The following is a 23,259-nucleotide window of genomic DNA, read 5'->3' on the forward strand; positions in this document are numbered from 1 at the left end:
TTTTATTGTTCAAAGAAGGATATATATGCTCTTAATTATTTTGTTGTTGTATTTTATAAGACAATTGAAAATATGTTTTGGTTGCAAGTAACACACTCTCAACATTTGGTGTGAATAAATACATGATATTATGACAATATTCATGATATATTTTAAACTCTACAGTGTGTAATTTGCAACTAAAACGTTAACAATTTTCCAATGTCTTATAAAAATTAGTATTAAATAATTAAGAGAGCATATATCCTTCTTTGAACACAACATCGTGTAATAGAAAGGATCCTTTGATCCATAGAACAGTACACGTATATATAGTATAAAAATGAAAATCTTTGACTAAGTATCTAAAAAACATACGTGTGGTAGAATTTACTGTAAAATAAAAGGTTCCATATTAATGCAATTCCTGAAATGTGTACAATGGTCTAACTCTCCTCACTATTCAGGAACCAAAACAAAAGACCAAAATCCTAATCTGTGTGTGTGTGGGGGGGGGGGGGGGGGGGGTAGTGCGAAAATTTTAATGTTATTTAATTTTCTCAATTTTTGTAATATTTACATGCTCTGAAGTGTGTAAGTGGGGTGGTGGTGGTGGTTGCAGCTCATTCACAATCCCATTTACTTAATGAAAAAGAAAAATGCCTGCATGCTGTGATGAAAATTATAGGGTGTGGCAGCCCCCTCCCCCCACCCCTACCCCCCCCACCCACCCCGATGCTCCGTGTCTGCCTATGCGGATGTGTCATTTATGAAATTTTGGGTAAGATCCTTTTACCAATGATTAAACATTTAACATTGTTTAAACATTAACTATACCCCCCCCCCCCCCCGGTTTTTTAATTCTCATTTTTTTTAAAAACGTTATATGACACGCTCTGTCATTTACTTTATTGTTTACACACATTTATATGAATATTTTATTAATATTTCATATATGTAAATAAAGGACACTATTTCTTGCTTGGTTCGTAAGAATTAATAAAATAATTAAAGAATTACAAAAACGACGATAGAATTTCGTTTTCTTTCATGACTGAATTTCCCTGCTCTACATAGCGACATATAATATAGACTAGCAACTAATATAAATGTATTAAAATTAGCCTAATTTTTAAAAAACCTTCTGAACAAAAGTCGCATTTCTGTGGGGTTAATCCAGAAAGTCTTTTTAAATATTTCATTAACACATAGATGGTAATTCAAACTGTGCCAAATATCAATATATGTATCATGATTAGATATTATGTAATCCGAATACTGTCCATTCTGTGAGAGAAAGAACTTTTTGGGGTTCCTTATAAAGGAGTGTTAAAAACAGAAAGAGGTTTTGAATTCCACATACTTTTAATAATTTGTGTTAATATTCTAATGAACTAATGAATTTATAATTATAAATCTTTTTGAATAAAAATTAAAAATTGTTATTTCAAATTAGCGGACACCTACACAGTTTCTCCCTCCTCCCTCTTTCCCCATAATCCAAAAAATCCCAATATATATTGTATCTGTGTTGGGAATATATTTAAGTCGGGATCGAAATTCTACAATGACAGAAAAGGCAAAATGGCGGTTATATCACAAAAAAGAACAAACTTGTTTATAAAATAACTCAACAAATCTGAAGGAACATATGTCCGATCTTCAGTCATTGCAGTGAGTAAAAACATTTACTTAAAACTTTGCAAATCTACAGTGAATATTTAATTTATTTTATTTGAGCGAATGCGTAATACATATAGATCGGGCTCGGGATGCTAATATGGCTCACCCTGGAAATGATGTGCGCTAAAAATTCTGTTTTTAACACTGTCCTAGCCTTATTTTAATGTAAATAACGGTTTCAAATCTTCATTGTGATTCCAACATTTACCTACACGCTGTCAAACAAGAAGATTTTCTGTTAAACCGCCTACTTTGGACTTTTTCCAATCTCCTAAGAGGCCTATTTCCCGCCAAAATGGTGGATATGACAGACGTGCCGAAGTTGGATCCTTCGTGGACAAGAATTATATCAGAGTATCCAAGGTCCAGCTTACCAAAAAAACTTAATAAAAGAACAGGTAAAGCTAAGAACTCATTATTTGAGGAACTTGACGTACAGCTTTACGTATGTAAATCTCATTCTAAACTCTTGTGTTCACTATACTGGTGTATTGACCAACCAGTACTACTAATGGCACTCTCAATTAAGAGTAGCTTAAATATCTTTATTTTCAGTACATTATTTTTTTGAAACCATTACTAGTAATACACATTGCACATACATGCATTTGTGTGTATATATATGTACATGTTTACACATATATTGAACACACACATTTTTTTGTTTTTTTTTTGTTTGTGCATACATTATTGTAAACGGCTGGGATAGTGTTATTATTGCAGTGTTATTATTGCAGATCTTTTTGGTTCTGAAAAACATTGTCTTCTATAGTGTAAAAGAAGACAAGCCCACCTTTATTTTTTTTCATTTATTATTTTTAATTTCTTTTGCCCTCATCCTTTAAATAGGACTGTAGTTTAAATTCTTGTTCTATTGACAATGAGTTCATCTTTTGTTTACTCATCAATCAAAATGGGCTTCTGGAATGTAGGGGGCCTTATGAGCAAGTCATATAACAAGTTAAACGATGCAATTTTTCTCAAACAAATTGAAAAATTTGATATCATCTTTCTGGCAGAAACACATGTAGGTCATGACCAATGCATTCATAAGATTGGAAACTACTATTGTCATTTTGTTTGTAGATCTGCATCCAAGCATAACAATAGAACATTTGGAGGTCTAGCAATGCTATGCAGAATTGAATTCAAACCACATATTAAGATTTTGAAAAATACAAAATCTGACTTTCAGTGGATTAAGTTAGAAAAAGAATTTTTCAATTTTGATCAAGATTTATTTATTTGCATGGTATATGACCCTCCAGAAAATTCATCTTACTCCAAAGGTATCGACCATAACATTCTTGACTGTATTGAAAAAGATATAACTCATTACCAAAATTTAGGCAATATTTTAATATGTGGCGATTTTAATGCCAGAGTCTCTACAGAACCAGATTTTATTGTAAATGATGACAATGGCTACATTCCTCTTCATTCAAATTACATTGTTGACAAACAAATTCTCAGTCGCCGTAATATGGACTCTAAATTAGATAACCGAGGCAGAGATTTATTAGATCTTTGTGTATCAAATCAACTGAGAATACTTAATGGTCGTACTTTTGGAGACACAATTGGTAGCTATACCTGTTTTACACCTAATGGATGTAGCACAGTTGACTATGTTCTGATATCAGAAAACATTCTGAATCAAATACTGTATTTTGGGGTATCTGATTTTTTGCCCACATTGTCTGACTGTCACTGTCTGTTACAATGGTCACTATCAGCTAGGTTCTGTTTTAAACCTGAAAACAAATGTGTTAAGTCATCTCATGTACCCTCTAGATATATATGGTCTGAGGAATCGTCTGCTCGTTTCGCAGCTGCCCTCAATTCTGAGGACATTCAGAAAAGATTACAAAATCTTACAAAAGGGGAAAATCTTCATTCTTATGAGTCAATTGATAACGCTTCAGCCGAACTATCAAATATTATTATTCATACAGCTGACAAATCTTTAAAAAAATGCAAAATTACTCGCAAGACAAAGAAAAAAGGTCAAAAATGGTTTGATTCTGATTTGATTTCCATGAGGAGAAATTTACTTAACTATGGAAAGATTTACTCAAAATATCCTAAAGACCCCTCCGTGAAAAATCACTTTTATAAACTATACAGAGAATATACAAAGTCAAGAAAATACAAATGTCGTCAGTACAAGCAATCCATTCTTAAAAAGTTGGAAACACTACATGAAGAAAATCCTAGATCTTATTGGAAATTAATTGACAAGCTACGAGGTATTGAAAGAGATAATGTCTCAGAAGCAGTTGACCCACCAACTTGGGTCTCCCACTTCCAAAATTTAAACATACCAAAACCCAAGTTCACCCAACGCTTAATACAACTAGAAAATATCCTTACAGAACTGGAAAAAGAAAAATGTTTCACTGAACTTGACAGTCACATATCGATAGCTGAAATATCAAATGCTATTTCAAAACTAAAAAGTGGGAAAGCTCCTGGTTTAGACAATATCTCTAACTACATGATTAAATGCGGTCAAACTGTTTTATTACCATCTCTACACAAGTTATTTAATGGCTGTCTTACTTTCGGATATTATCCCAAACTTTGGTCTTCAGGTTACATTACACCTATCCACAAAAGTAATGATATTTCTGACCCAAATAATTATAGAGGCATTACTGTTACAAATGCAATTGGGAAGCTCTTTAATAAAATATTGGATATTCGGCTAGATAAATTTTTGGAAAAGTATCACATTATTGACGACTGTCAGATTGGATTTACAAGAAAAGCAAGAACGTCAGATCATATGTATATTCTTAAGACTATTATTGATAAGTATTGTAGTACTAAGGATGGTAGAGTGTATGCCTGTTTTGTTGATTTTCAAAAAGCTTTTGACACAGTCATTCATACAGGAATTAAAATTAAACTCCTCAAAATTGGTGTAGGAACAAACTTTTATAACACTATCAAAAGTATGTATTCATCAAGCAAATCTTGTATCAAACTAGAACATAACATCACAGACTTTTTCCCAATAAAAATGGGTGTAAAACAGGGTGACAATCTTAGTCCCAACTTATTTAAAATTTTCATTAATGATCTCCCGAAATACTTGCACTTGTCTGCTGATCCTGTGTTTTTAAACTCAAATCCAATCAATTGCTTGATGTATGCGGACGATATTATTTTATTATCTTCATCAGCAGATGGTTTGCAACAAAAGCTTAATATCTTGCAAAAATACTGCAATGATTGGTGTCTCAATATTAATACATCCAAAACCAAGATAATAGTTTTCAATAAAGCAGGCAGGCTCTCTAAATCCAAATTTAACTTTGCTGATGTTGAACTTGAATGTGTCTCTGAATACAAATACTTAGGTGTGTCATTTTGTTCCTCAGGCTCATTCTCCTTTGCTCAAAAGCAGCTTTATCAAAAAGCCTTAAAATCATTTTTCAAACTCAAAAAGGACTTTATTTCTATGAATCCAGACATCAAAACCACAATTCATATTTTTGATCATACTATTAAACCTATTTTAATGTACGGAGCAGAAATTTGGGGGTATTTTAATCCTTTTGCTAAAAAAATTTACCCTGGTTGTACAATGGACAAAATTTATTCCAGCACACTTTGTGACAAATTGCATCTTAAGTTTTGCAAATCGATACTTGGTGTACATAAATCTGCAACAAACTTTGCTGTTCTATCTGAATTGGGAAGATTTCCCTTACATTTTGATATCATTAGATCTATGTTAAGTTATTGGTACAGACTTGAGAATCAAAGTCAATCATTTCCACTTTTGTATAATGCTTATTGTGAATCAAAACAGTTGTTTCAACAAAATACTCCCTCCTGGTATGGCTCAATTCATTTTTTAACTAACAGCATTGATGGCACAAACAATTTACAGTCAGTAACAAAACAAAAATTCAAAAGAGCACTTAGAGACTATCTATTTAAATATTTTATTAAAGAATGGAATTCTAAATTCACTATACACGCTGACAAAAAACTAAGTTGCTACAGCACTTTTAAGCAAAATTTTGGCCAAGAGAACTACCTAAGATTACTTAAAAATTTTGAGCAGAGGAGAAGTTTAACTCGTTTTCGCATTTCCGCTCATAGACTTAATATTGAAAGAGGACGATATCAAGACATTCCACGACAAGTAAGATACTGTAATAGATGTAATGTCAAATCAGTGGATGATGAAAAACATTTTTTATTCTCATGTGATCATAATAAGGCATTAAGAGATACTCTGTACAAATTAGCTAATGACTCTTGTAAAAAATTTTCAATATATGGACAATAACCAAAAATTTTACTGGCTTATGACAACTGAAGATCTACAAGTACTTGTACAACTCAGTGAAATGATTCTTAAAGATGGAATATAATGGTTATAGTTATATATACAGATATATTATGCAGTGTATTTACTTTGGTTGGGGGGGGGGGGGGGGTTATGTTATGTATAAGCATACTGGTTTGAACACTTTGAGTACAAGTAGACCAGTCTAATCGACTGTGCAGGCACCGTCCCTTGGTACTCTCTGTTTTCAGGCCACTTTGTTTCTGTATAGCTGTTGTATTCACTGATGTGTAAATCCCATACATATATTTCATTGTATTAATGAAACATTTTGCATATTGTTGCCTGGACATTGTGGGCAGTATTTCATTCATTATTTGTTATTATCATGATATTATTATTATTATTTTTTTTTTTTTAATGTATATGCCCCCTGAGGGCCCTTGATTGGTGAATAAATACAATAAGATGGCCACAGGGGCTCGTCACGAAGTTTTTTCAACCTTTTATATATACCACCTCTATACTATAAAATACTATAAAATGTATTTTATAGTATAGAGGTGGTATATATAAAAGGTTGAAAAAACTTCGTGACGAGCCCCTGTGAGATGGCGAGTGAATTTGATGGACCGAACTATGACTCACGGAAGAATCTGTAGAGTTCTTAATTATCTAATGTATATTTGTAAAGTTTCCTCATTATTTACCATTGGAAAAATTCAAGTGCTGTTGGTTTTCGCTTAATATTTGCTATTTACGTTATCTGTAATGTAAACGAGACATCAACAAGTGACCTTTGTTTACATTTAGTTTGTGTAGGGACTGATATATTTGGGATGAATCATACAATATTTAGCTATGGGCAATATGTGCATTCATAAACCGCCCAGGCTTATTGCATCAAATAAGGTACTACCATGTGAGTCAGTCACAAAAAATTGTTTGTTACAAATTAAATAATGATAATTTCATCATTATTCATACAGGCCCAGAGTATAAATTATAAAGCTAATGTAAATCAGTACCCCATGCAAGGTTCCTAGCTTCTCTTTTTGATTACCGCCAACATATTCTTCATTAAATACTTTTTAGTATTTAATTAGGTCACACATTTTGATTGGACCAAGGTATCTTAGGTATGGGATAAAGTGTCTTTAGTTTTGGGCTGAGGGTCATTATACTCTGTCCCAAGATATTTTGGATTAACGTTTGGCTTAATTGTTTGATATTCATAAATACCTCAGGATTCAAACGATGTTCATTCAAAAGTATGAAAAATTTCCAAGATTTCTCAGTCAAAACGCCCCTGTTAGCTTATCAGGTTTCAATACAATGCTAAAAAATGTGATGTCTACGAAGATTTTGTATTGCAGCAAGCCCGGATGATAACGTTGAAATATTGCGCGATGTATTCCGAATGGTGAAAAGATGTAAACATTCCCCATTATAAATCTCTGTAAGGAATCTGTTTTCGTTCGAGTGAAAGATGATAATGTGTCAATGAAATTATCTTGGAAAATATCCCTTTCAACTATTTCAATTGCACTTCTTTCAAAGGTAAGTGTATTTTGATTAAAAATCGTCCAAATGTGCAGCATAAATATCTTGGGACAGACTATAGGCCAAAATGTCAATAGGTGAATTAAGATGTTGTTGGGCCGAAGTTTCTAACATTCTTTGTAACAATATTATGAGAGAGAGAGAGAGAGAGAGAGAGAGAGAGACTTGGAGAGAGAATGATCACCTTTATTAATAATTATACATTTGATGATTTGGAACAACTCTATTGAACGATTTTTTATTAAGTCATATTATAATTACCATGACTATCATATTTAGTGGATCTGCATAATCTAGTTATCCATTTTGTCAAAATGCATATGGTCTTGCTGTAAGAATCATTTATGACCTCTTATTTTTGATAATAGAACAAGGAGAATGTTTGGTTACCTATTTATTAAAGAGTTTTCCAATTTCTACAACTCTGAATATCATGAATAATCTCTTAGATCATTTGAATCTGTTTCAATTCAAAAGAAAGATAACACAAAATTACATACATTTCAGTTATTGCATTGGCATATATCTTTTATTAGTGTAAGTTGTTTGTTTACATTTGGTATGATAACAGACATTCAACCTAATTAGATAACGAAATCAGACTTTTGCCTACCAGTTAGAGCCATTTAAAAATAACTCATTGTGTCACAATTTTTCTTTCAATATATAGTCCTTCAGTTTTAGGGTATTTAATGTTATAAAATTCATTTTAAAAACTAACATTTTTTGTCATACACATTATTACAGTAACATATCAAGTGTTATATCTCTCTTGTTGATAATTATTTTATGTTATACATGTAATAACATCATTTATTTTTACAGTTCAATGTGCTTAAATCAAAGTTTTCATTTTGTATGCTCTGTAATGCTCTCCTTGTACCTCCTTAAATGGAGAGTTCCTCAGTATGTTAATCAATCAATGATTTGTCTTGGACAACAACATAGTACAAAGCTTGAAGCATTGCCTATAAACTTCAAAGTAAAATGTTCCATATTATTTAAAATACTAATAGTATCACTTTAATACACATCATGTGTTACAACCCTACAATGTTAGAACTGTTTACTGCAGATAAAGCACGGAACTGTTATGGTTTGGTGACAGCGGGGGGATGTGTGAGTGATGGGGACCCACGGAGACATCCCCGCGGACTACATCTTCGATGCCTTCCTGAAGGCGGGGACTTGTAAGACTGTCCTGAGTTCCTTCCATCAGCTGTGTGAGGCGCTCGAACTCAAGCACACCAATCACCGCCTGTTCTACCGCCGCCTCAGTAGTCAACTCACGTCATGGAAGGCTCAGACTGTGTGGGTCAAACTCAACAAAAGGATGGCACAGCGGGAGTACCGCAAAGGGGAGGCATGTGCCAATACAAGGGTAAGTGTATGAAAAGGAGGGTAAGTGCCAACACCAGGGTAAGTGTAAGAAAAGGGAGGCATGTGCCAACACTAGGGTAAGTGTAAGAAAAGGAAGGTATGTGCCAATACAAGGGTAAGTGTAAGAAAAGGAAGGCATGTGCCAATACAAGGGTAAGTGTATGAAAAGGGAGGCGTGTGCCAATACAAGGGTAAGTGTAAGAAAAGGAAGGCATGTGCCAATACAAGGGTAAGTGTAAGAAAAGGGAGGCGTGTGCCAATACAAGGGTAAGTGTAAGAAAAGGGAGGCGTGTGCCAACACCAGGGTAAGTGTAAGAAAAGGGAGGCATGTGCCAACACTAGGGTAAGTGTAAGAAAAGGGAGGCGTGTGCCAATACAAGGGTAAGTGTAAGAAAAGGAAGGTATGTGCCAACACCAGGTTAAGTATAAGAAAAGGGAGGCATGTGACAATACAAGAGTTAGTGTAAGAAGGTATTTCTATTGTGTGTGTACAGGTGTAACAGTGTTATAAGGTACATCTATGTGTACAGGTGTTATAAGTTATTTCAATGTGTACAGGTGTTATAAGTTATTTCAATGTGTACAGGTGTTATAAGTTATTTCTGTTATACATGTACAGGTGCTGGTGATTGGGGCTGGGCCCTGCGGACTGAGGACCGCTATAGAGGCCGCCTTACTGGGCTGTAAGGTGGTGCTACTGGAGAAACGAGACAGCTTCTCACGTAACAACGTCCTCCACCTGTGGCCATTCCTCATCACGGACCTCAAAAACCTTGGGGCCAAAAAGTTTTTCGGCAAATTCTGCGCAGGTGCCATAGATCATATAAGTAAGGGTGATGACTTCATTCTATAAAAATTTGATGCTTTCTTTTTTTCAAGAGCATCAACAAAAACATAATTGTGAAAGAAACAGAAGAATTCTATCATAATACAGTTACATATTAATAAAAAATCAGTGTACAATACTGCAGAAAGTGTAGCAAGTATTTGTGGTATCCTAATGTTTGAATGTATGTACACAGGGTCTTTATAGTTAAGACTTTATATAATGTTCAGGCTTGTTTTACTTGTAACAGCGATTTTATTTTGCTGTAGGTATCCGACAATTACAGTGTATCCTGATGAAGGTGGCCCTGCTTGTTGGGGTGGAGATTCATGTAAACGTCAGTTTTGACGGCCTGCTGGAACCCACGGAGGATCAACCCAATGGTAGGGTAAGATAGGGTCTTATTAAATCTTTTTAATAATGTAGTCTAATGGTAGGGTCACACCTTAATCATGTAGTCAAATAGTAGGGCCTCACCTAAATCATGTAGTCTAAAGGAAGAGCCACACCTAAATCAGAGGCTTGTTCAGCAAAGCGAGTGCAAGCGAGTGCTTGCCAAAATTTGTGTTGCAGGTGTAGGGATTTGGTGAGCACTCGTAAGCACTGCTCTGCCACACACACACCTCAGGTAGTCTAATTGTTGAGTCACCTTAAATTATGTTGCCTAATTGTAGGTCCACACCTACATGTATAACCCCAGGGGCCGGAGTATAGGGAGGTCCACATAACATAAGTAAAGACATCACTTCTATATAGAACCCCAGTGGCTGGATTATAGTGAGGTCCACATCACATAAGTAATAGCGAGCGCAGCAAGGAGGCGCGAAGCGCCGCTCGCATAGCAAGCTCCATAGACAATGTGTACAAACAGAGGAAATTCAACATATCCTAAAAATCCTTTGCGGTGCATAGCAACATGGTGGAACAGGAAGCGTTTCTAAGGAATATTCTTGCCTGTAAATCACATACATCTTTTTCATTTAGCAATAAAAAAAAATCCTTTAAAACACTAAAGTAAGCAAAAAATATGCTGACATAAAAAAAACCCTGTACCTATCTTTTGCTGACACATGACATCATTTCCTTCCATGAATTTATCTAATAATTTACGAGAACTGTCGGAAGCAAAAGAAAGTTAGGTATGACGTCATAGTGATCTCAGGCTATTTTTCTGGTGATAAATTTAGAGGTGGATCAAGTATTGCAATGGTGTTGAGTGGTGTAAGTACTTGCTATTTCAGTGTTAGCGGCGACTCCTCCGCTGAATATAGTCTGTCTCAATATATTTATGCAGCACATTTGGATGATTTGTAATAATAAATACATATACCTGTGAAAGAAGAGCAATTGAAATAGTTGAAAGGGATAATTTAAAAGATAATTTCATTGACACATTATCATCTTTCAGTCGGAAAAATTCACAGGAACGAAAAAAGATTATTTACGGAGATTTATTATGGGGAGTGTTTACACCTTTTCTCCATTCGGAATGAATATCGTTTGAACCTTGAGGTATTTCTAAATATCATGCAATTAAGCAAAATGTAAATCCAGGATATCTTGGGACAGACTATAGTTTTGTTTTGATTGATTTTTTCGGCAAGGTAAAGAGGATAATTCAGTTATATTGATCCAATGCATAAAAAATGTCTTATTTTTATTAGATCTACATACAACCACATAATGAAAAAAAGGAAAACAATTAACAGTTTAAATTTCTATATGTAAGCTGCATTTGGTCAAACCTTAAAATAATATTGACAACACAGCAATGTTAAGGCGTCCCGATGCTTAAATATTTGAATCATCACAAAAATACTTTGACCGGGAGTATTTCTTAAAATGGATGTTACATTTATTGACAACGATGTTAAACATTATATTTGATGCATTTTTGTGACGTCATATGTACTTTGTAATCATGTGACGAGCGAATCCTAATATTGCAAATGTTCTATTTAAATCGCATCTGCGCAGGTGATTAATGACATTAAATCTTAAATATTTTAAAGAAAAATACTTTGTTATGTCATATACTTTAAAGTTCTTGCTTGGGCTTGAAATAGATAGTATTACATGTATTTCGTTTATGGAAAATATTGTTGAATCATTCTACAAAATCATCAAAATAATGCACACTTTTACTAATCAAAAGCGATTTACAAATAATTGGGGTAAACTTGTAGGTTTCCCAAGCATGATTCACATTGGTACTTATATTCTCTACCAATTTTAAGCAAAATAATCTAAAATTGTGTTGATCTTTCACCTGCACCAAGCTGGTTTTTACATGCATTAAAATTTCTTCATTCAGTTGTTTACATGTAGCAGGGAGAGTCTCCAAACCACTACTTTATAAATAGTCTTTTACTTAAAACGAAGCTTTAAAACTGCCGATTGTTTGATCCTGGTTTTTAAAACGAATGAATTCTGTACGTCTAGCATTAAAGGGGCATGGTCACGATTTTGGTCAAATTTTATTTTTCTGTTTTTATTATTTACAATGCTTTAGGAATGCATTTCTAATGTTCACATAGGTTCAATACACCAGTAAAAAATCTTTTTCAAGATTATTTGTCTATCTTATTATTCATTTTAAGCATAAATAAACAGTTCCTAATGATTAACACATTCATTTGAGGTCTTAAATGGGAATTTTCACTTCAACATTCAAAATGTAAACAAAAGCTTTGTTGAACAGGGTATCACACATTTAAAAGGGGGAGGGCACATGTCTCATTGCATATATAGCATACAAAAATAAAAACATTAAAAAAAGATTGATGTAACAGAGGGAATTAATTAAAATTCAGATAACAACAAGGAACAAAAGAGAAATAACACTGACAAGCAATTTATTGTTTACTGATTTAATTGATCAATTTTTCCCCAAGTATTATTAAAAAGTAAAGGAATGATAGTACATGATTGTATTTGCTTAAAAAAAATCAAACGACTTCGTATTTATAAAAATATTTTAGTAACTCTGTTTTATATTTGATAAATGATCAGTGGTAGTTGGGTTAACTATGTATATTAGTCTAGGGCGGGACAATTGGAATAAATGTTTTATGGTTCCTGGCGGGTGTAAAAGTATATGAGAGCAAGCCAAAGATTAAGGTTGGAGCAAGTCCACAGGTTGTATTTCACAATGATGAGAAATGTGTTCCGGTAGTTCCTTCTGCCTTCGCCCTAGCGGTCACACCATGAAACATACTAACATCAATCCCATCTATATATTTATAAATTGTATAACCCTAGAGGACATCATATAGAGCGGTCTAGTACATCACATTTTTATTTAGTTAGTTATCAAATCTCTTCAATATCTGATCTCAGGAGTTGTAATTAGAGAAGTTTTCATCATGACAGTGTTTGGAGCTCTTAACTTCTCAATAAATAAAACTAAATACCAGAATATAATAATGATCTTTTATAAAGATTGTTGTTGTTTTAACATGTAGATATAAAGGAGCCGAGGCCTGTTACATAGAGAAGGTGCCGATTTCGTCCAATCCGGAGGAGGCTTTCTTAATCAAGATATTACAGCGACAGACGTGTCGGCCAGAGATTGGAGACAAATTCAGTAGCAGACATGGTCAGAAAGGGTGAGTGGGATTCTTACCAACACAACAGAATATCTACTGACTAGAAACTGAGTACAGACCTTATACAGGTTACAGGCACAAATGCAATTCATTAGACACTAGACATATCAGTGTTTTTGATTTATATTTCAAAGGTTTACTCTGTAATTTTTTACTTCATTTTACCTAAGTTATTCATAGGTAATGTACGGTATTGTGTAAAATGTAAATTAGTTGATTAATATTATTGATATGAATTTCTCTATTGAACAAGTTTTTGAAATAGCTTCATACTCAAACTTCTTTTATTAGCTGTTTTACTTTTTGTTGCATTTTAGGGATGTTAGCTTTATTTTCTGTTCTATCAATTTTCTGCAGGGTTTGTGGATTAATTGTCCCACAAGAAGATATGCCATTCACTGATCTGGTAAATATAACATGTAGAAATGACTTGTAAAATTATATAGATCTGATTAATATAACATAAAGAAATAACTTGTAAAATTAATTGAGAACAGTGTCAAAGAAGAATTATTTTCTCTTTAATCTCTATTTGCATTCAAAAGGTATCTTTTGAGATGATTATTATTTTTTCACTTTTCCTTTTAGGGTATTTGTCCAGACATTGTAAGTATGAATTAGATTGAGTTGTTTCAAATACTAGTATAGGTAAGCATAATACATGTATAGTGTGTATTATAGTAGCACAATATTATAAGACACCGGTATTACTTTCTCTTTATAAATAAGTACAATCCCTTTGCTAGCATATTGTATCATCATCTTTTAATATTTACATAAGCTTATCATTGTTACATATCCTATGGCATTTGTAAAGTTTCTGTCATTTTAATTGCAAAAGTTATTTTTTTATTTGTCAGACTTGCACTATTGAGTTAACCTGACCCCGTAACAATTTTGTATTAAATTTGTGTATTACATGTATAAGTAAGTATAGAGACTTATCATTTTTATATGAGTAGGTTACATAAAAGTGTTGGATTGTTGTGGCTAATTTTAAACTTTATATTATATTGATTTAAGATATAGGAACATATTTAAACATAAAAGCTTAAAAAATCAGATATTACATGTATTTTTATTAAATAACTACATGTATAACAAAAAACATCAGATTCAATATTTTAAAGTACATATAAATCTAAAAGGTAGTTTGTTGACCATCTCTTCACATTAGCACGTGATAATGTCAATGTTTAATCCCCTTTCTGTTTTTTTTTGTTTTTTTTGTTGTTTTTTTTTTACGGTTAGGGGCCGATACACATCTTAGTCATTCTTTATTTGCACAAGACATACATCTTTTGGCATAGGTTATTACATATAAATAAAAAATATTGAAACAATGGTATGGTACATGTACATGTAAAGTACATTGACAATGTATATAAAATAAAATTTTACTAACAGACGAAAAAACCCCAGAGAATTTTTCTTAATTATCATGAATATTGAAAGCTAGATGGAGATACTTCCCCAAATTACACAGTTCTTTAAAATTTTGAACACTTAATAATTGTATAAATTTGTATACAGAAGGTTTTTTCCAATAATATTTCTTAATATATTTTACTCGGATTTCTCTATACTGCTGACATTTCAAAACAAAATGGAATTCATCTTCAATATCTGAACAAAATTTACATAAGCGTCTTTCTTTTGGTACATTAGTGTGTCGTCCACTTTCAATTGCAAGTCTATGAGATGACAATCTAATTCTTGTAATTTGTTTCTTATATGTAGAAGGTATTGATTTTGTTAAATAATATTGTAATGAAAACTGGTGAATAATATGCTTATAAAAATAACATCGAGATGAGGAATTAATCTGTTCTACAAGTTGTTGAATAAAGTGATCAATGATTCTTTGCTTAAAGCTGCTTGGTCCGATTTTATATCAAATTTTATGCACGCTTTTAAACGATGGCTATGCTTAGTATATGTATAATAATAGACATTGCAGTAGTTTTACCCGTCAATTATACCAAATTTCAATGAAGAAAAATACGTACAAAATTTGCTAACAAAACAAACGACATTAAAAGGTACCTCGTTATTTCGCCTCATGTTAAATTTCACCCCTGACGACGAGACGGGTATAGTTGTATTACGAATTTGACATCGCTTTAAATAAAGGTCGAAATAATCAGACAAATTACAAATAAACATGTGCATGTTTTGTTCGCTAATATTTCTAATATTTCTAAAGTCTGCTTTCTTTACAATCGATGCATAGCATGCAGATGGAATAACCCCAATATTTCGGGGGACGAAACCAAGCGGTTTCCTTTTCTAAACATTCCCGTGATGCATTTTGGTTTGTTTTTTCGTTTGCCCAAAGAGAAATTATTTTTATTTACTTTGAATATTTCTAGCTTTGAAAGGAGACTGATTCTGCTGGTGAAAATAGGAGAAAGTCCATAACTTTCTAAGATAAATGATTTGTATGAAAAAAAAATTTGATACTGTAATTACAAAAAAATCGGACCAAGCAGCTTTAATCAAAGGAAAATAGGTTGCACAATGTATATACTCCTGTTCATACCATATATGTCCTAGACCTATTTCAAAAAGTTTATTTTTAATTACAGTAACCCAATTTTCAGCAGGTGCTAAAGACGATTCACACTCATTATACAGCATTTTGTAACAGGACTGCAAAATACAATTCTGACTTTGTAACAATTTGAACCAAAATTTGAAAATTCTAAACATTCGTATAGTTTTCATAGGTAGCCTCCCAGTTTCAAAATATACAAGTGCAGTGTTTGTATTCTTCTTCACACTTAACACAAATTTAATATATTCTAAATGCACTTTTTCTATATCATTTGCAGCATGCATGCCCCATATCTCACAGCCATAATTTAATATACTAGCAATATAAGTATCAAAAATTGACAGCATTGTTTCTGTGTTCAGATACAATTGACTTGTTTTTGACTTTAAAGAAAACATGGCTTTTCTCCCTTGGCTCACCAACTGTTTCTGTGTATTGTTAAACTTTCCATTATATTGTAACAAAAGGCCCAGATATGTAAAGCTATCGACAACCTCAATTGGCTCGCCATTTAAATACCACCTTTCATTATTGTGAATTTTACCACCATTTCTAAAAATGACAATTTTGGTTTTTTGTACATTTACAGTAAGATCCCAGACAGATGTATAAGAATACAATGTATTTAACATTTCTTGAAGCTCATGTGCAGTTTCGGAGAAAATTACCATGTCTTCTGCGTACATTAAAACAAAAAGATTTAACTCTTGAATTTGTATTGGTATGTTACCTTTACACAAAAATTATTGTGTAGATTAAGGTTACCTGTCAAGAATGACATTCTTCTGTTCTATTCTGTAAATAATGAATCCCCATGGTTACCCATCCAGAATGAGGGTGATTCTTCGGTTTTATTCTGTAGATAATGAATCCCCATGGTTACCCGTCCAGAATGACGGTCGGTAAGCTGATGGAACTGTTGGGAAGTAAGGCCGGGGTCCTGGAAGGGAAATTTCACTACGGAACAGGTAATTCACAGTATTATTTCTCTGTGAAATGGAAATAACAGAAAATATAATGATTGACATCTGTTGATTCCCTGGAAAATTTACTACAAAACTCATTACTCATTACAAACAAATTATTCCTAGAAGCCCTCCTGGAAACATTTTCTGAATCTGTGCATTGATAAACAAAACTTTGCTATATGTACCAATGCAGGATAAAAATTGTTAAAGCGTTTCTTGAATCTTGAAATAAAAACTAAGGTGCAGCTTAGAAATTATTGAAAATTTTAATGCTTAAAGAATTTTCAAAAACTGTTTGGTACAAACATAAACATGCACCTCAGCCAGCCACAAGACAAGCTTATTGTATAATGATCATCTATCTGTAATCAGTGACAAACATTTGTTAAATATCATTTATGAGGAGAGATTGTTTAGATGTCTTTAACTATAGTGAGATTTGTTAGAAACTCTGAACTCCTGTGTTTTTCATTCTTAAGTTTTGTGTTCTTTTAGCATTTGGGGGAGACAAAGTCTGTGATTTATCAGAGGATCTCGTAAAACATGGATTTAATTATCTCGGCAAGGACTTTGTAACCTCAGGAATAACTGGGTAAGCTGCCTGGTTTTTATGTACAAATGTTCTGCAATACTCACCATGAATACTTACAATAATAGGTAAAAGTAGTATCACAAGTACTTGTATTTTATCTTATATAATACTGTTGTTTGAACTTTAGGGAGCCGCTGGAGGCCTACATATTCTTTGGCCCCATATACTATCAGAAACTGAAGCACATGGTTCTAGATAAGATGCATGCTCGAGCCAAGGGACCGAGAGCGGTACTGACTCGACAACCTACAGAGGGGCGATCTCGAGATGGAGGTCTGAGATTGGGCGAGATGGAACGAGATTGTCTCATTGGTTATGGTGCAAGGCAAGTTTATCAAACATAATTTTACGATGTTTGCGAAATATGGATTATTGTATGATCACAGTCTTAAGAATTTGGGGAATATTATAATGATTTCTGATAATAAAAAAAGTATCCCTGAATTTTAGAAAAAAGAACTTGTGGTATTAAAAATCATAATGATTTATATTCATCAAATATCATGGAATATTGAAGTAACCATGAAGTGAGTGTTGATTCCTTTACAGCATGCTGCTACTGGAGAGACTGATGATATCTAGCGACGCCTTTGAGGTGGACGTATGCGGAGAATGTGGACTCCTGGGATACTCGGGCTGGTGCGAGTTCTGTAAATCCTCACGTCATGTCTCCACTCTCAAAATGCCGTACGCCTGTAAACTGTTGTTCCAGGAGTTACAGTCGATGAACATTGTGCCAAGACTATCTCTAAAACGTTACAATGAAGTCTAGTACATATATTACAGACACTATATTCCTACATAATTTTGTACAAGTTCACACTATTTTGTTGACAATAAATTGGAATCAGTAATGTACCTGATAACCATATGTTTGTTTTATTGTCACCAATGTTTGAAAACCCAGAAGAGATAAAGAACACATTCTACCCCATGCAACAAGTTGTGGGGGGGGGGGGATACGATTTTTGGCCCATCCGTCAGTCAGTCTCTCTCAACATTTCAGGTACCAGTGAATCATCAAGGTGTCGTATATTTTTGGAAAAAAAACCGTGTATGATAGCAACAAAAAGGTCTTCCGTTCTTGTATTACATAATACATGTATTATTGAGCTCAATTTTTTTTTATAGAAACTACTTTCATCAAAAACAAAGAAATAGTTTAAAGATATCTACATACGTAGGTCTATCTTTCCTCAAAGTTTGGTTGTTTAAGTCTCTGCCAAATCTGAGATCTCGTTGAGACAAGGCTTTGTCTCGGGTCCGGAAACGGACAAACGGAAGTGCTCAATGAAAATTAAAATTTAATTCTTGTACATTTACTTAATGTATATCATTGTTGATTGTCTAACTAAAACAGTCAAAAAAGAAACAGCCAAATTAATTTAAAACTTGATTTGTTTTAACGGTTCCGGTGAGAACTGGAAGTGACGGTTGACAAAATGAAACCCGTCGAACATATCTTCAACCAAATATCTATCATCCACAAACGTTTTTTCTTTTGATCACTTACAGTTTCTGAGATCTCGCGGGTACAATATTTGAAAAAAGAAAGCTAAATTTTTTGTTTATTTAACATTGCATAGACATAAGTAAAGTTGTGTGTGTATACCGATTTTGGAAATTTCCTCGAAACAAAAATATGTGAAGACGTTTACTTAAATATTAAAATTAGAATATTAAATTCTAAATTTTGCATATTCTTACACTTTTACTAAATCAAACACATATATTAGAACAACGTTTTATTAAAGATGTAACCATTTTTAGCCGGGTTTTCCAACGGAAAAATCCGGTTATTAAAATGGTGGGTGGGTGGGCGGCTGCCAAAAAGGGTACCCTCATTGTACGGATAACTCCTACAGTTTTCAAGATGGGAAGTTGTTCTTTTGCAGATCAATTGTACATATATTAGAGGTGTGCATATTGCTAGGATTTTGATTTCCGATAATTTATGAAAAAATTACCAGCTTTTGACTTGGCCATTTTTTGGCAAAATATTGCATATAGGGTACTCCATTTCACTGGATACGGTAGGTAGTGTTTATCAATTCAGGGTTTGACATGGATTATGGATACAGTTCACATAAAAGAAAACCCGGATTGCTGTCACATTGACAGCTTTTCACTTGTTTCAACATTTTAACTTTATTTCAGTATTGATAAATATTAAAAAAAACTCAATATACGTAACAGGGAAAAGCGCTGATATTGTACTTACATAATAGGTCACTTTTTAAGATATGACAAATGTTTGTACTGGTATTTATACATGAGACCTTTTTTTTACTTACAGACACTTAAATAAATTCTAACTGGTAACTAAGGTATAATTTCTGATGTAACATAATGTTAGAATAGCACTTGTAAATCATCTTTTTAGTCGAAAAATTGAAACACCTAAAGGTATCTAAAAAGAAATTGTATAGTTCAAATTTGAATCAAATTTAGCAGTGTGATTGACTGATTGTCATGACCGACCGATAATTAAATTATTTTAAAAATAATGATGAAAATTTGACCGTTGGTTTGAGATTATTTGTTTATTTGACGAATGTGAAAAATGATAAAAATCCTAAATAATGTAATCACATTTGACCTTAAAACTTTTGATATGACCTTGAAATTTGATAGGCATAAAATCTGAACACTGCATGGTGATGGTTGTGTTCAAATTTTCAAGTCTTAATATCACTATGAACGGAACACAAGTTGCTCAATTTTAAATGATACAAGGCTAAATTGCACAAAAATCAAACGAACAACATTCAAATGTAATTTCTCGGGCGTTTCCTCTTGCTTTACATATTAGATAACATATTTGTTTGATTCAAAATCATTTCGATATTTAAATTGATATCTGATACTGTATACGTTTAAATATATATTATTACATTATAATATTAATATGAAAACTTCTATAGTTCAGACAGATACAACTATAAGTTTATACACAGTTAGCCTGAATAATGTATACCGTTATATATTTAGTACAAGAAATTTGTTCAAGCAAAAAAGTTGGAAACTCCAATATTAAAGTTGGGGATTTAAGGTGGCTCTATACACCACTTTTTGATGACGCAGTACGCAAAAAAGTAAATCTGGAAGCATGCAATTCCGGTACTGGCTGATTTAAACCGAGGCGAGTTGTGTGGGTGACCGCTTTTTGAAAAATTTGTTAAATGAATAGATTTAATTTCATAATTGGAAAATTCTTTACTTACAAGTAATGTGGTATATAACACCTTCATATTGTGTCATATTATTTATCGAAATAATAAAATCAAGTATATTTTTTTTAAATAGTTTCTTTCCCATCATCGACATATTACAGCGTAGTGCAGTGGTTTAGTTGATTCCCTACAAACCTATTGGTCATGATTTCGAATCCCGTTGAAGACGAACATTTTTTTAACTTTTCCAAATTTTCTAAAACGTATTTTTTGGTTGAATACTGTGAAAGAAAATTCGAAACCAGTGAAAGTATTTCAATTATAATATACTTTAAACTACATTAATATCAACAGATGTTCCTTACCACCTTAAGGGGATGGAATTTCTCTTAGGTTGGGATACATAAATCCTATTAGTTAATTATACCCTTTATTTATTTGACTTAGTTTGGCATTAAAGCGAACATATTTACTTATAATGAAATATGTATGTATTTATAATCCCAACATGATATTTAGGAAATTTTCTTCAACTCGATCATGATCAGAAATGAACAGTCCCCAAGGTGTTTGGGCCTTTCGACTTAGGAACAATAACTCTCACGTGAGGAACTTTCATACCAAATAAAATTTAAAATATTTTTTTGTGTTTATTTGCAATGATTTTCAGTCAATTTGTTTTATTTCACATTTATTAAAACACATTTTCTTATAACATCAAGCAGCTTTTTTAGATGATTTGTGAACAGAGTAAGAAAATATGAAAAATTATGTTTTGAGGAAATGCTAAAGAAATTGCAATAAGAACACTTTTGAATGTTAAGAAGTGTTATATTTTTTTAGGTGTCTGAAGGACAAAAAAAATTCTCTAAATTTGTTCATTGTTAATTTTTTAAAAATTATTTTACAAAAACACGAAAAAACATTAAAAATTTCTTTAAAAATACCATTAGTATCCTTATCATCATTTTAATATTTGTTAAAGTATATGTTTTGTGGTCTTCTATTGAAAATTGGAATAAACTGTGGGTGTATAGAGCCACCTTAAGGGAAAATCACAATCTGGCACCAATACACTTTTGTAGAAAATCAAATCAAATATGTATACATATTTGATTTGATATATTAATATATTTAAATATATTTACCCCCCCCCCCCCCCACTCAAAAGAGTAATCCTCCATCTGTAGCTATTTTGAAGATACGAGTTATGCCTCTTGGCGTAATGGAATATTACATCACGTTTTAACAGATTATTAGTTTGTTATAACAAATTAATAATTTGTTAAAACAAATTTATAATTTGTTAAAACAAATTTATAATTTGTTATAAAAAAAATAATAAAAAATACTGCTGCGGCCCTAATGTGCTTTTGTAATATAACATGCTACGTGCATGTCTCAGTGTTTCCAAAGGTGTAGGTATAGTGGACTGGTGGTCCGAGAAATGTATTTGTTTGGCAGAGATTCCGATGCCTACAGTATTTACGGTATCTTAGTTAACTGTGAATCTTACACAAATCGTTTTCATTATCCTGGTTGGAGGGGGGGGGGGGGGTGTTGGTTCCAGATGGTCTGACCCACCCTCCCGGCTCTAGATCTGCACAAGCAGTGATTTTTAATTCATTCCAAATTAAAATATATTTCTGATGTTTTCAAAGCTTATATTTGACTGCCTATAAATCAGATATGATAACCACACCAACTTTAATATATAAATGTTAGTTTTAGGTAATTTTGTAAAGGAACATTAAAAAAACCAGGGGGGGGGGGGGGGGGGCTACCGTATATTTCAAGATCGGGTTCGGGGTACAATTACAGAAAGTCGTCTGGAAGATGCAGATGGACAATTTATAGACTGGTAGATCTACTTTAGGCTATATTTATATGATTATGGTTCATTTTTAATTTCAACAATAATGTCATTTACAAAAATCCCACCGTCCGTTGTTGTCATACATGTACTTAGACATAGCAGTTAGAATAAGTCTACATGCCTTCAGAGACATAAATAACATGTTATGCCTTGTAAAAAAACCCCGAATTTTTCTGATAAAGAAGGAAGCTATATAGGCCTATATAAAATAAACATGTCAGTCCTTCAAAGATAAGTTTTTTCACTGAATCATGCAAACTTGTTTTGAAAAAGATGATAACTCAACATGTATAAATAGTTTCTTTGAATCAACAGTTTGATGGCATGCGCGGATCCAGAAAGAATTCCCAGGGGATCCGAGGGATAAAGATATGTTTGCCGGGAGGAGAGTGGATGGGGAGTGCGAGGCGGAAGTAACTTTACAATGTGAATTTCAGAAGTTCAAATTTTAAATTAGAAAGTATAAAGTCTGAGCTAGGACCCCCCCCCCCCCCAAGTCTCCCACAGGGGGGATCAGATCAGTATACAAATATTTATTGCCTGATCAGTCAATTGACCAAAATATTTTCCCCGAGGTGCACGGGGCAGCTCAGTGGGTTCTATTGCCCGAGGCCAACGGCTTAACAGCAGAGGGCAATAAAACATATAAGTGAGCTTTTCCTGCACCATGGGAACATTTTTCTGGTCTATTGACTGGTCAGGCATTAAACAAAAGTGTTTTATTACTTAATTACATTTGTAGTATTTA

General features: G+C 33.0%; 2 protein-coding genes across 2 annotated transcripts in view; both read left to right on the forward strand.

The window, feature by feature from the left end:
• Nucleotides 1-18,331, forward strand: part of LOC117691618 (DNA-directed RNA polymerase III subunit RPC2-like) — a 73,142-nt gene extending 54,811 nt beyond the window's left edge. Inside the window, exon 29 of the mRNA XM_066070881.1 lies at nt 18,012-18,331. Within this exon, the coding sequence (XP_065926953.1) occupies nt 18,012-18,234 (223 nt within the window). The 3' untranslated portion in view covers nt 18,235-18,331. The remainder of the gene's footprint in view (nt 1-18,011) is intronic.
• On the forward strand, nt 1,534-13,719 carry LOC136271261 (F-actin-monooxygenase mical2-like). Its single transcript, XM_066070886.1, has 6 exons — nt 1,534-1,653; nt 8,607-8,912; nt 9,531-9,738; nt 10,007-10,120; nt 13,202-13,345; nt 13,703-13,719. The coding sequence occupies exons 2-5, from the start codon at nt 8,658-8,660 to the stop codon at nt 13,228-13,230; spliced, it is 606 nt and encodes a 201-aa protein (XP_065926958.1). The 5' UTR covers nt 1,534-1,653; nt 8,607-8,657; the 3' UTR covers nt 13,231-13,345; nt 13,703-13,719.
• Nucleotides 18,332-23,259: the final 4,928 nt, after the last annotated feature.

Source organism: Magallana gigas, chromosome 9 (assembly GCF_963853765.1).
Source record: "Magallana gigas chromosome 9, xbMagGiga1.1, whole genome shotgun sequence".
Taxonomy (NCBI): domain Eukaryota; kingdom Metazoa; phylum Mollusca; class Bivalvia; order Ostreida; family Ostreidae; genus Magallana; species Magallana gigas.

What these genes read in the sequence shown, in the direction of transcription:
- LOC136271261 (XM_066070886.1), top strand. Translation starts at nt 8,658, where the DNA reads ATGGGGACCCACGGAGACATCCCCGCGGACTACATCTTCGATGCCTTC. An exon ending in AGGTGCCATAGATCATATAA is followed by an intron (nt 9,739 to 10,006) that starts GTAAGGGTGATG and finishes ATTTTGCTGTAG; the next exon opens with GTATCCGACAATTACAGTGT. An exon ending in CACGGAGGATCAACCCAATG is followed by an intron (nt 10,121 to 13,201) that starts GTAGGGTAAGAT and finishes TTTAACATGTAG; the next exon opens with ATATAAAGGAGCCGAGGCCT.